At 41.3% G+C, this 13,592-nt stretch overlaps 1 protein-coding gene across 3 annotated transcripts in view; it reads right to left on the bottom strand.

Annotated features, from left to right (window-relative positions):
* cltca (clathrin, heavy chain a (Hc)) overlaps positions 1-13,592 on the bottom strand; it is a 48,590-nt gene that overhangs the window by 20,766 nt on the left and 14,232 nt on the right. The window contains exons 2-6 of one of the 3 annotated variants that reach the window (XM_079507872.1): positions 11,372-11,579; positions 4,050-4,318; positions 2,849-3,010; positions 2,627-2,740; positions 2,020-2,193 (exon numbers count right to left, since the gene is read on the bottom strand). In XM_079507872.1, the coding sequence (XP_079363998.1) occupies positions 2,020-2,193; positions 2,627-2,740; positions 2,849-3,010; positions 4,050-4,318; positions 11,372-11,579 (927 nt within the window). The other 2 variants (XM_079507874.1, XM_079507873.1) reach the window with 2 other exon arrangements.

Genomic DNA, 13,592 nt, shown 5'->3' with positions numbered 1-13,592 from the left:
GCTTTTGGCAAAAGTTGATCAAAAAAAAATCTACATTCTCGAGTACTATAGACGAATAACAGTTTAAGTCCAAATTTTATTCTGACCCCTCCACGAAAAGACCTTTGTGTAGGCTTTTTGTAAATTAAGTAATGCAGAATGCAGATGTTTTTTTTTTTTTAAACAATATATTTATTGACATTCTTTTTCATTTATAAAAAACATTAACAATAATGTACCCGTGCGGGTCCATTAGGTTTCAATTTACGCTCTCAAGAGTTAAAGATCTAATAAGGGTCCATTTCGTTACCAACTCTGCATCATTCATCTGGGGACCACCTGGAACCCCCTCAAGGAACACTGGTGGTCCCCGGACTGCCGGTTGAAAACCACTGAATTAACCAGTTACTTGGACCATTTGAGTGCAATTAATGTCATTTAATTACAATGATCATGGGTACTGCAGGGGGCAGCCTGTCTGAACGGTTTCATTCGAGATGTGAAGATGTCCAGCATGGCGGTGACAGTTGAGCTGGAGTATCGAGTGGTGTGCTGGCCCAGAAGTGGACACAAGAAAAGAACAGACAGAGTGTGCGTGGAAGGGGAGGTGAGGAGTGTGACAGAGCCGGCACTAAGAGGATTGAGGGCGCCGGGCAGCGCCTCCCACCACACAATCACATGCCTTTTTACCCCCATCCTACTCCTTGTTTCTCTCTCTATCTATTCCCTTCCTTATGTGTCTCTGTTTCGCAAAGATCCTTCCATCTGAAGGTCAGGCCGGGACAAGGTGAGTGCGCACGTGCTCACCTTGTTTACGTACACACACACAGTCTCTCACACACAGACACAGACACAGACACACACACAGTGTCACACACACACACACACACACACACACACACACACACACACACACACACACACACACACGTTGTCAATCATTTCAGCTTCCACATGCTTATGCAAGCTTATGAAGCCTAGGTTTTTCAGAAGGTATACCATAATTATTCACAGCGCACATATAGGCTATACGCTCGCATGTGATCAATGTGACAGCATATCTTTTTTTTTCTCCAAAAACTTTGGCACAGCATACTATGTATATAGCGTATAATGATAGACGACACCACTGGTGATGCCAACCACGCAGGGAGGAGTATAGGCCTCAGTCTGGCATGTTTGCATAAGAGCCCTCTCAGGCATCCCTTGGTATTCTGCTTCATGGTCAAATCTAGCTGAAAGCGATAATAATGCCTCAAAATTCATGGTATGACTGCATTAAAATTCTAGTTACAATTTTATACACTCACTAACTGACTCAAATGAGGCCACTGACAGACCTAGACAGTCAGATGAGATCACTACCGGTGTTATGTGGGTACACACTACACACACAGTCCATTGCCTGGTACAGCAGGTCTCTTGTCAGCCTCCACAGATCGGCTTTCCTCGCGTCACTCAATTATTCATGTGGTGTGCGTGGCCTGGCTGGAACATTATTCATCAGCTGGATGGATCCAGTTCTCCTGGTACAGATTCTAGATGGCAACCAAAGACACAGCAGCCTTCTCTTTCCACTCCCTCTGTCAAACACTACACCTTGGATTATTTATAATGCCTCGTGGCAGAAAGAATGACAGACAAACAAGGGGCGCAACAACGTCAGCGATGATGTTGTGCCGTCCAAACACGTTGATGTTTGACTCTTCCCCATGTCAACATTCATTTGACTCTAAATTAATAAATTGGGCCTGCTTTTTGTGATTACATAGAGATATGTACGGATGTAACCTGCTATGGCCATGTGCATTAACATTGGAGGTGCTGCAGAGTTGTATTGAACCAGTGGATCTCTAATGAGGTAAACACACTGCATTTGCATTACAGGTGCTGACTTAACACTACGTCCATTTCAATGACTCTCTGCTTGCTGAATGTGGTCTATGCAGCTCAAATGCTCCCAACCATAAATGTCACAAATTTCTACATTCCAGACCAAGTGGGATGGAGAGGGTCGGCCGAGGGACTCATTTTGGTTACCTGTCCCTTCCTGTTGACTCCGATTATGCCGGCGGTTGCTTCGTGTGGAGCGGTGACGAAGATGGTCTCGCCGCTGATCCGGTTCATGTAGATGCAGGTGCCCGTCTCCAGGTCGTACAGGTGGATGTAGCCATATTTGGTGATGAGGAAAACCACATCCTGCTTGGAGCTTATCTAAGAAACAGGGGGAAATGTTAAGAGAAATTAAAGCCTTAAAGAGTTAGTGTCGAAGTGTCCTTGAGCAAGACTCTGAAGTCTAGCCTTGCATTGTTTCCTCCGCCATCGGTGTATGAATGGGTGAATCCATGTAAATCCATGTAAAGCGCTTTGGATAAAAGTGCTATATAAATGCATCATTTACCATTTTAAAGTCTATTCTCTATTGTGTTTATATTTATTCACTGAATATGTATTAAATTGGGAATGTTGTGAAGTTCCTTTACAGGCCTGCATCGTGTAAAGGCCAATTTCCCAATACCGTAGCCACTAAAGTGGCAGTAAAGTGAGTCCATACCTGCATGGCTACGGGGAAGTCATTCTGACTAGGCTCCATACCTGCATGGCTACGGGGAAGTCATTCTGAGCCTCTGGAGGGAAGAATACATACCTGCATGGCTACGGGGAAGTCATTCTGAGCCTCTGGAGGGAAGAATACATCAACTGCTTTCTTTGGAAAAGGTTGGTTGCCAGTCGGAGGGGTGCCCACTTCAATAATGTGCAGCTGTGATGCAGTGTGAACATAACATTGGTTAGATGCCAATACTTAGGGAGGATGTCTCCTCCATTCAATGCGGTTCCATGTATAATGTGATTGACAACAATCAGTCACCTTTCCTCCAGCCTGGCCTCTGACAGCGAAGCAGAACAGGGTCGACTCTTCTGTGTTCCCCTCCATCTTGAACTGGGCAAAGCTGGCAGCGTGGCCTTCGATGGGCTGGGACACCTTCCTGTCTACAGAGTACAGCTGCATGGCTCCCACCACACGATTTTGCTGAACAATACATACAAGAAAGAAAAAAACGATCTATATTACTGTATAAACAACCGAATGGCTAGTCTTTCTGTAGGGTACAGCTAGGGCAATTTGTATGTGTAAATGTTTGTCTACTTCTGTAAACGGACTTCTTTACTCTCGTAGTAAATATGAACCAACGCAAACAATTTAGAGAATATTTTGTCTCATAATGAATCCACATTTCCTATACAGAAATAAAGCAAGTTTCCCAGGATCTGTAGAAAACGGATTATTGAAGCCACATTTCTATCCGTACTGGACTATGGAGACATAATCTATCGTCATGCAGCTGCCTCCACACTCAAGCCACTGGACTCAGTTTACCACTCGGCTCTGAGGTTTATTACTGGAGACAGCTATGATACTCATCACTGTACCCTATATGAAAATGTGGGCTGGTCTTCTCTGACTGAAAGACGCAATAATCACTGGCACCTCTTCATATATAAAGCCCTGGTCGGGAAATTACCATCATATATTTCATCCATCAGAAACCTAGTCGCATTGTAACTCGCTCCAGTGATTGGCTAGGCCTTCTGGTCCCTTTTGCCATTGGTTTTCACTCAAGCTAAAATAGAGACCACTTTAGATCTGGGGCACCAGACTACTAATAACTACCTGGTATAGAAGAGAAAAAGTAGCAGTGGATCTGCACTTCTCCAAGAGCCCAAGAGATATGAATAGTAGAAGTAGAACGGGTGTCACGATTTGCCTAATCCACAATTCCATTTGACTTTTTTCAGCAGTGATGGCTATATCATTATACATGTAGGCCATGGAGTCTTAATTTGTAAATAAAAACACTAGTTTCTCAATAAGTAACTTTATTTGAATAATAATATTTATAATTAACAAATGGGTCATGGATGCAGTCAGTCGTTAGCATGCATGATTAACATAACAAAATAACAAGAATCGCAATCCTGCTTGTAATTTCAATTCACCCAATTGAAAATCCAATTTCGATTGGATTTATGCGACGCCCATAAAAAGTAGACTTGAATCAACTAATAACCTGGGCCGAGATGCCAATGAGCAGGAGCCACTTCTGCTTGGCGTCCGTGCGGTAGTTGATGATCTGGCAGCCTGCCAGGCTAGAGTGGCGGTCAAAGACTTTGACAGGTTGCGAGTCGCCCTCCATGCTCCAGTGGTATACGGCATTGTCGGTCACAAGTGCCACCGTATTGAGAGAGATCCATTTCCAGAAGGTCACATCGTCTGTCATGGTGTGAGCCTTCATCTTGCTCTTCATTTCAATGTTGAAGATCTGAAGAGTTTTGGCGGCTGTGGGGGGTAAGTAAAACAAAAGGAGACCAGGGAGGTACCCGGGCATGGAAGAAGTTGTTATGGCTTCGTTCTGACATCAGTCACCAACATTACACAGACTAGTACGGTGTCCATTATCTAGGTACAAAAACGCACACAGGAAAAGATTGAGAGAAGAATCCACTTAAACACACATGAGTCAAGTTTGATACATTGGTAGTTTAAGGTTCACAGATCTTCAGGGAGGATGCCATGAAGACTGACAGGGATGTGCCAATTCTCATGTTATGGACTTGGTGTTATGTCTGTGAAAGTGACTGATGTGATTGGTTGATACTATCAAATTTAATGAAATGACAGCTTAGCCTTCAATTATCCGTTCTGTCTTAATAAAGCAGAATCTTAGCTTTTGGCTTCCATCACTCTTCTACATACACACACTACTATGAACACTGTTAAGGAATTTCTGTTGGGCTGCACTGACCCATTGTTTTTGTATTTTGGGCTGATAATTACTTAATAAAATGTTACTTGAATAAATTAAAAGATTTACATAATTTGTTGGCCATGAATACTGCATACTAGCATCAGGATACTAGTAGGATGTGATCTGAAATACCTTTCAGTCTTAGAGAAACTTGTAGCCACTGATGACATTTTGACATGTATTTCAGTTCAACACTCGTCCATAACATAAATGACTAGAGAGTCGTCGGCTGCAACATGCAAATTATTTGCAATCTAACTAGTGAGGGCATATAAGGAAAGTACTTTTGTTGTATAACTATGCTGCTTTGGGGCATAGTTTGGTAATGCACACACACAGTACTTAAGTACTATATATATATATATATATATATATATATATATATATATATATATATATATATATATATACACACACACACACACACACACATACACACACACACATTACATACACAGTGTATATATATATATATCACATACATATGTACACGTGTGTGTGTGTATATATATATATATATATATATATATATATATATATATCACATACATATGTACATGCGTGTGTGTGTGTGTGTGTGTGTGTGTGTGTGTGTGTGTGTGTTACTGTTTGAGTGAATCCAATGCAGTTATAACTGATAAATACAATACTTAACAGTTTACCTCTTACTAGAAGCCATTTCTATTAAATGGCAGTCAATTTGTCAGAAACCTTGTATCTCCACATTTAATAATTTTATTATTTTTCATAAATGAATGCCCAATTTTGAACATCATAAAGTTTCTCGTACCAAATATTGCCAATCCACAACAAGCTCGATCACATACAAGTAAGTCTGTGATTAGGTCTGTCTCTAAATATTTCACCCATGAAAAGTATTAACAAAGCTTGTGTCTAAATAATAACCACTTTGGATACAACCCAGGTACTTTTTTCCATTTCCTCAGAATTAGCGGTCTTGGACATACAAGGTTTCTGGCCAACAACAACTACATGGAGTTCATAGAGAGAATGAGCAAAGGAAGGGGAAGCAAATGACAAACAACTCACAAAAAGGTCAAATACACAAGGAAGAATAAGACAGTTGATTGCAATTGAGAGAGAGAGAGATGGTACTGTAAATGATATGCAATGAAGAAGCTTGAGGAAGGGGCAAGCTTCACAAAGTATCACATAAGATTAAGTCTATGGTAGATCGTCTACTATTGATGATATGTATTTTGGGGATCGTCTCGCTAGTCGCCATTATAAAGAGATTAAAAGGTTAGGAAAAGGTTGACTCACCTGTTGTTTTGTGTTTGTTTTATTAGTTTGGGTGAATTTTGTGAGCTAAAGCTTTTATTAAGAAGCAGCATGAGTTACCTTGTTTGTTAGTGAGTCTTTAGAAAAGACAATTACAGAAATATATCAAATCAGAGAGATAAACTCATTTGTGGTATCCTTCAGAATTTTCCTTTTTTGCCATGTCACTATCACAACATGATTAGATTAAAATACGACGAGCAGTGTAGCAAAGGTGACTGTTTGCAGTGGCAGCCAAATTTGAAAGAGCAAATCAAGTTGCGTTTTGATTCAGTTCGATTAAGCCATCACAGGAAACGTGTGTGTGTGCGTGCTGCGCACGCGCGTGTGTGTGCTGCGTGTGTACCCGTGCGCAAGTCCTTTGTGCCCATACCATACACAAAACAAAAGACACTACAGTAGGTCACATGATATGGTCACCTGAAGAAGAGCATCATACGATTGACTGAACAGGGATGTTATTGTGGTGGTAGTCTAGTAAAGTCTACTGTGTCAATAAAATGGGTGCCACTTAAGTACAGTAGGTTAGCTAGTATCAAGGCCCAGCAAGTCTCCACATGCCATCGTTTCATTCTCTTCACAGAGACGGAGAATCAATTAATTGAAAAGTCACCACCACTGATATTGCATAATCTCCATAAAAACATTGGTGGCATCTCCATGAAAAAAAACATCACTTTAATGTTTAACCCAGGCAGTATATAATCTGCAGTGATGAATGCTTATCCCTGCTCTGAACTCTCCTGTATGTCACATGTTTCTCAGTGGTAAGCCAAGACTCTAGAAAAGTGCAGCAGACTATTGCCCTCAGACTACAATTCATTCAACAGGTCATACTGGGTCTTCCTTCCGAAGCCTCAGCAGTTTCCGTTTTCTCATATACTTTTATCACATTCTGATTGGAGTCTGGATCAGTCAGATTTTTCAGATTCCATTCCAATTGGCTATGATTGCCGTTTTAACAAAGACAAATGCCTCAAATCGCTATAGACCACACATCCAAACTCGCTTTATCTTCTGCCCATAGGGGCCGCCCGGCCGCCACATATACGGTACCAACAGTTGCACTGTGTCATACAAACTGTATTTCCCCTAGCTCTGGTCCATAGCTCTAATGCGTTGCATTTAGAGCTATGTTACTCTCAACTTCCGCCGCTCGCATCAATGCAGACCAGCCTCTCGTCTTTAGCATAAATAAAAATAACGTTTTTGCTACTCACCAAAACAAAGGCGGGTTGTGTCATTAGAAAGCCTACTTTCCTTAGTGGGAGCACTCTGAGCCCCCCACCACACGTATAAACGGTACTTTTTGGCCAAAAGGGGATTTTGTCCACCGGGGGAAAAAAAATACTTTTAGTTACTCCGCTGCACCCTCTACCGATATTGCCCAGAGAATTGCCTCATAGAGAATATTTTTCCTCCGGTGAAACAAAATCCCTTTCTGGCCAAAAAGTACCGTTTATACGTGTGGTGGGGGGCTCAGAGTGCTCCCACTAAGGAAAGTAGGCTTTCTAATGACACAACCCGCCTTTGTTTTGGTGAGTAGCAAAAACGTTATTTTTATTTACGCTAAAGACGAGAGGCTGGTCTGCATTTATGCGAGCGGCGGTAGTCGAGAGTAACATAGCTCTAAATGCAACGCATTAGAGCTATATTTCCCCCAGCAGCTTCCTCAGGTCCTGATGGCAGTCAATGACTGAAACAGCCCTGGGTAGGCAACCCAGCCTGGTGGAGATCTGCGCTCCGAGAAGTACCATTTTCTAATTTATACTGATGTCCACCAGGTGATGCTCACATGGCATGGCTGAGAGTTCTCGCTCACACACACAGCGCTAATTAGATCTGCTGACCCCAAACGATCAAGAGACTTTAACTTCAACTACCCCATCAATTCATAGCTAATCTAATATTCTGACGCTACAGACTAATTTGAACTCTTCAAAGGACATTAGGACTATTTATAATCTCTTCACTGCAGCCCATCTTCTCCCTTGGAATTACTTAGAATATGAGGACGTCAGTGTACACACATTGGGCCCGATTTAAACGATCTACTGTATATTGCATGGTCCAAAATGGGCACTAAATTTGTATGGGGTTTATCCACGGCAAGCGTGCTGGTTAAATGCCATTATCTGAGTGCAAAGGTCAGTGCATGACTCTAAGTCTAAGGGGTGGTATTAAGCCTCTGAATAAGTTATGGGTGTGTTGGGCATTACATTAATTAAAATCAGTGATTCGGCTCCCATTACCTTTAAGAAGCAGGTGCGCCTTCGTCATATAGAGCATTGATAGTTTAACGACGGATTTAGCAAGTTGGAGGAGATGCAAACAATTTTCTGCTGAGGAAAAGTGCAATCGACCATCTATGGGAACAGCATTAATAATGTAATAATGTGTCAAGAGACGTGGGAGGAACAAAAGCTCTCTGCTCAGTGAAACATCACATGGAGGAGAGGTGGACAAACGCAGTGGCCATAGCACTGCTGTCAGAATCATCGTAGCCTGTGATATGATATCACATATCAACTGAACTCAATATTCACATTACGGTTATTTTTTAAACTGCATATTAACCCATTTAGGCCTGACGTCGAAATAAAAGAAAAAAAGTCTTCTGAAAGAATATAATATTCAAAGATTTGTGCCGCATTTTCACGATTTTTCAAAAATAGCAGACCTACAAGCTCGTTGCGCGCCACTCGGTGGCGCGCTATGAGCTTGTAGATCTGCTATTTTTCAATAGCTAAAGTATAACATAATGCTTAGTTAAAACACCAACACGGGTTCCCGTCCAGAACGGGTTAAAACACGACACAGAGACACAGTGGGAAAACGCTCTATGTGCCCTCAGAACCCTATTTTGATATTGAGGATGACCTTACTACACTACAGCAATAGAGAAAGAATGCCATGAGCCTAGGCTATGGATTCTTCTTCTATGACCAGAGGTATTTTAACACATAATATCCGCAATAAAATGCAGGCAGGTTTACTGAAATAAATGCTTGTCTTTTTCTCTCCCTCCTCGTCTTTGGAGACGCTTAACATCGTCAACCTTAATTTTATTTATTATTAATCGGATTTTTTTCTTTTTGCTTTACAAACTTGTTTTGTGGCAGGCTACCATTACAATGTACACTCCCAGGGCCTGGATTTCAGTGATGGATTGCAAGAATTGGCATATTTTAATTTATCCCCGTAAATACAATACTTACAATGCGTGACATTTCCACACACATGTACAGCGATGCTAATAATATAATCCGAGCCAACGTGAATGCGGGACTCAATACTGGCGCTCTATAGACAGACTCTTTCTCCCACTGAGCGTCTGCCCTCTCTAGAGGCAGTGGCGTGCACAGATAGACACTAGGGGGTGCTAGAGCACCCCCTAAAAACCTTTTTTTTTTCTTTCTTTTTTTGGATTTTTCAAAAATAGCAGACCTACAAGTTCATAGCGCGCCACTCGGTGGCGCGCTATGAGCTTGTAGATCTGCTATTTTTCAATAGCTAAAGCATAACATAATGCTAACACCAAAAGGGGTTCCCGCCCAAAATAGATTAAGGCAACCGGCCGGTTCCACGCGCTGCACAAGGTGCCCTTTTTTAACTTGAGCACCTGCCCCTCTAAATGTCTGTGCACGCCACTGTCTAGAGGCACCCATGCCTTTATGTGTAATTATACTTCGTCCTACGCCAGCATCATGCACAAATCTTGCAATGCACTGCTCTATGGCGACGTGTTGTGAGCTTGTAGATTACTTTTTACGGCACGGCACAAGACCGATGTATGTAGAAATCAATCTTAAACGTTATCATCTGAAGAGAATGCAGTTAGTTGAAAAACATCAGACCAACATACTGACGCAAATGTCTATACTTTTCTTTGCTCTTCTCCAAATCTCTCTGTTCCATCTCCATTATTCATCCCCCTTTCACATAGCTTTGGTCTGCCTTTTGTCACATAGCTTTTTAGTTCCTATATCTCGTTTACTGTAAAGTTGTGCAAATTATATTTTTCATATTCATTATTATTATTATTTGTCCCTTGTGTATTCTAACTTTCCAAGGCCAGCAGTGCATAGAACATAATAGTAGGAGACATACTGTAAGCACAGAAATGCATACAGTAGACTACATACAGTACATAACATTTACCTACCTAATTCCACTTATCTTTAAAATCAATACTACAACTGTAGGCTAGTACAGTTACAGCTAGTAGTTTGTCCATAAATCATAATCCAAGTCTAATCCCAAACAGTCTACAACCTTAGTACTAGTCCTAGTACTATCAGTCACTGAATGGTGGAGACTTTCATTTCATAAAGAAAAAATAACTAGCTAGGACAACCCACATAGTGTGCATGTAACACAGACACCGTGATCGTTTTGAGGTGGTACGTTGCAGGAGGATTTCCTGATAGAAAAAGATTTGTGTATCAAATTAAGATGAGATCCCACATTTTCACCATTACAAACAGGCACTAAAATCAATTGTACAACTAACAGAGATGATGTAATGCCAGCAATGAAGCTAGAAGGCTGTGAAAGCTAAATCCTGTTTAGGTAGGCCTACAAAATATATATTCTAGACAAACTGAGAAAAGGACACATGGACAAAATGTAGTTAAAATTTCAATTTAGATTTTAAACATATAATCTGTGTGAGCAGGCTTACTTAAAGAAATATTGCCAAAACTATGCTGGAAAATAGTTTTGTTATGCCATTAGTGCTCAAGGAGGTATGTGGCTAAATGAAGGTGACGGAGTTGGCGTGCTCATCAAAGTCGAATGTGATCATTTTGGTCTGAGTATATGAATTTAACACATAAATAATAACAGGATTAAACTTCCACAAAGGAGTACTTAAATTTTAACTCACCGTCTGCATACACATAAGAAAGCAGTAAAGGTAAAAAAGAACATACAAACGACAAAACAGAGAAAAACAAAAAACAAACACATAAAACAGTCAAAACAATCATGGCTGCTGGACAGAAATTATCAAAATATATAATGTCTATGTGTGGAAAACAAATTGGCCAATAAAATAAATGTTACTTTATAAAAGAAAACTAAACAGCAGTATGGATGTAACAGACTAAACAGATGTTTTAAATATGTACTTCAAACAGTGTAATAATGGATCATGCTGGTAAGCTGCATGAACATTTCAAGACTTAAAGATTAAAAACCTCTTCAAAGTTAGTCAATATACAACATTGTAACTATGTGATGTGTCATATCTCCCATTCAGTGTGGGGATCTTGCAGTACCTTTAAGTGCGATGACCTTGCTGGCCGGGTTCATAATGGCGCTGTCGGCGGAGATGGGTCTGCGGATGGGCGTATTGGGGTCGGCCATGTCTATGATCACCACCTGGGACTGCTCGCCCACCTTCTCCCTGATGCAGATGAACTTGTCCGACTCCATCGTCAGGGTGCTGAAGCCTATGTTTGCCGGGTTGATCCCCAGGTTTTGGAGCTGATGGAGCAGATAAATGGAAGGGAGAGGAAAGGTCAATACTCAATAGTGCCGATTAGTATCCAGGTTTATCATGTTGTTTACATGCCGACTACCTCATGCAATGTTCAGACTGCTGGACCTGAAATTATTTGTTCTAAATGGGAGGGGGGGGGATTCCCCCCCGTTTGTACACCCCCTCGTTACCATAGACGGCGATCTGGGGGCAGTGCCAACAGAATGCACGAAAAAGGCAGAGAAGAAGAGCTGTTATCCGGCCGCATGGTGATAAAGTGATAAAGTGGTGGCTAGCGACGGAGGCTAAAATACGGTAAAAATGTTATTAATTCTGGATTAATACTCTTATCAAATCTCGTGTTTGGCAAAGGAGGGTATAATAGATCACTATTGGTATAGATTCGGTTCGTATAAGGGCAATAGCAGTGGTTCCACAAAATAAGCCCATTCATTTTTTCCCCCATAAAGATTTCTGAAAATATTGTTATTTATTTTAAGCCTGGAACCAAGCTATCCAGGCTCCTGGTGATTTGATTCTGTGAATTAAAAGAAAAGAACTGCAAAACAAAGGGTAGGCTATTTTATTATAGTATATCATAAGTATTTAAAAAACATTTTCACAAAATCAAAAGAAAGGGGATGTGATGATTAGATAGCGTTATCTGTGACCATAAGGTGTCAGTAAAGGGTTAACTAGATACTGTGACCATAAGGTGTCAGTAAAGGGTTAACTAGATACTGTGACCATAAGGTGTCAGTAAAGGGTTAACTAGATACTGTGACCATAAGGTGTCAGTAAGGGTTAACTAGATACTATGACCATAAGGTGTCAGTAAGGGTTAACTAGATACTAGGGGGAATGGAAATAGGAAGACAGTTCTACATGGTGTGACATGTTGTTGACATTCTGATAAATCAAACCCTACTAGCTGCTAAGCCAACAATGGAAATGATGTCAGCAGACATGCAGCATGCGGCGGTGCCCGGCGGCACACGGCAGCATGCCGGTGTGCACCATGGAAGTAGGATATAAAAAGAACGGCAAACGGATTCAATTAAAGTAGCCAAAGAAGCACATGCACATCTGGTGTTATAAGGAAAATCTCCACTAATGAGTTAGTGACAAAAACATAACCTGACAACATGACCGCTTGGGCGTACATGCAACACCACACATCACAATAAATTAGGCTATGCCTATCGCTCATGTTATGCTACCAAGTCTACTATTGGAATATCTGTATTTGTTTAGGTCCATTGTCTGAAATGGATGTTTCGTCAGCCACCAGCACCTCACAAACAATATGTACCCAATGATGAAGTATACAAAAAGACATGAGACCTATCAGTATCATGGAAGTGATATGATTAATCAAAACACTGAAGCCAAGGTATACTTTGCCTAAGCAAGAGACTATTTATTTAGCTGTTACAGATTAACATTTTGCGTGTTGAAGTACGTATCATGAGATGCTGCAGCAGGAGGAGGCACCAGGGGGTGGGACTGTCAGCAGGGTGCGCTAAATGCAGTGGTTCTCAACCTGTGGGTGTTCACTCCTCACATGTTTGTTTTGTTTTTTTATGGAGGGGGGGTCCCCAGATGATAGTTTTTTTTAAGGTATTTTAAGACCTTTTAAACTCATTCACTGCCAAAGACAACTTTTGATGACTTTCTCCAAAGGCCCTCACTGCGTGCTCCAGATGAGCAGGTTGGTGCCTTGCATGGTTTCCTCCGCCATCGGTGCATGAATGTGTGTGAATGGCTGAATGTAATGCACAATCATTGTAAAGAGCCTTGGATAAAGGCGCTATATAAAATGCACCTTTAGTAACACTAACAAAACAACCCTAGTGTAAGCCATGCCGTGGCTTGTGGAAAGAGACTGAGTTTTGGGACACTTTAAAAAAGCAACAGTGGCATTGGAAGTCAACTCAATGTGATTGATGCTGGAGAGTCTTTGTGAACAGGGTGGCCCATTTCAGCACTCCTATCCTATCTGAACCACATTTCACCAA

This window comes from Electrona antarctica (assembly GCF_951216825.1).
Source record: "Electrona antarctica genome assembly, chromosome: 8".
Classification (NCBI taxonomy): domain Eukaryota; kingdom Metazoa; phylum Chordata; class Actinopteri; order Myctophiformes; family Myctophidae; genus Electrona; species Electrona antarctica.
This window is presented reverse-complemented; position numbering and strand designations above follow the sequence as displayed.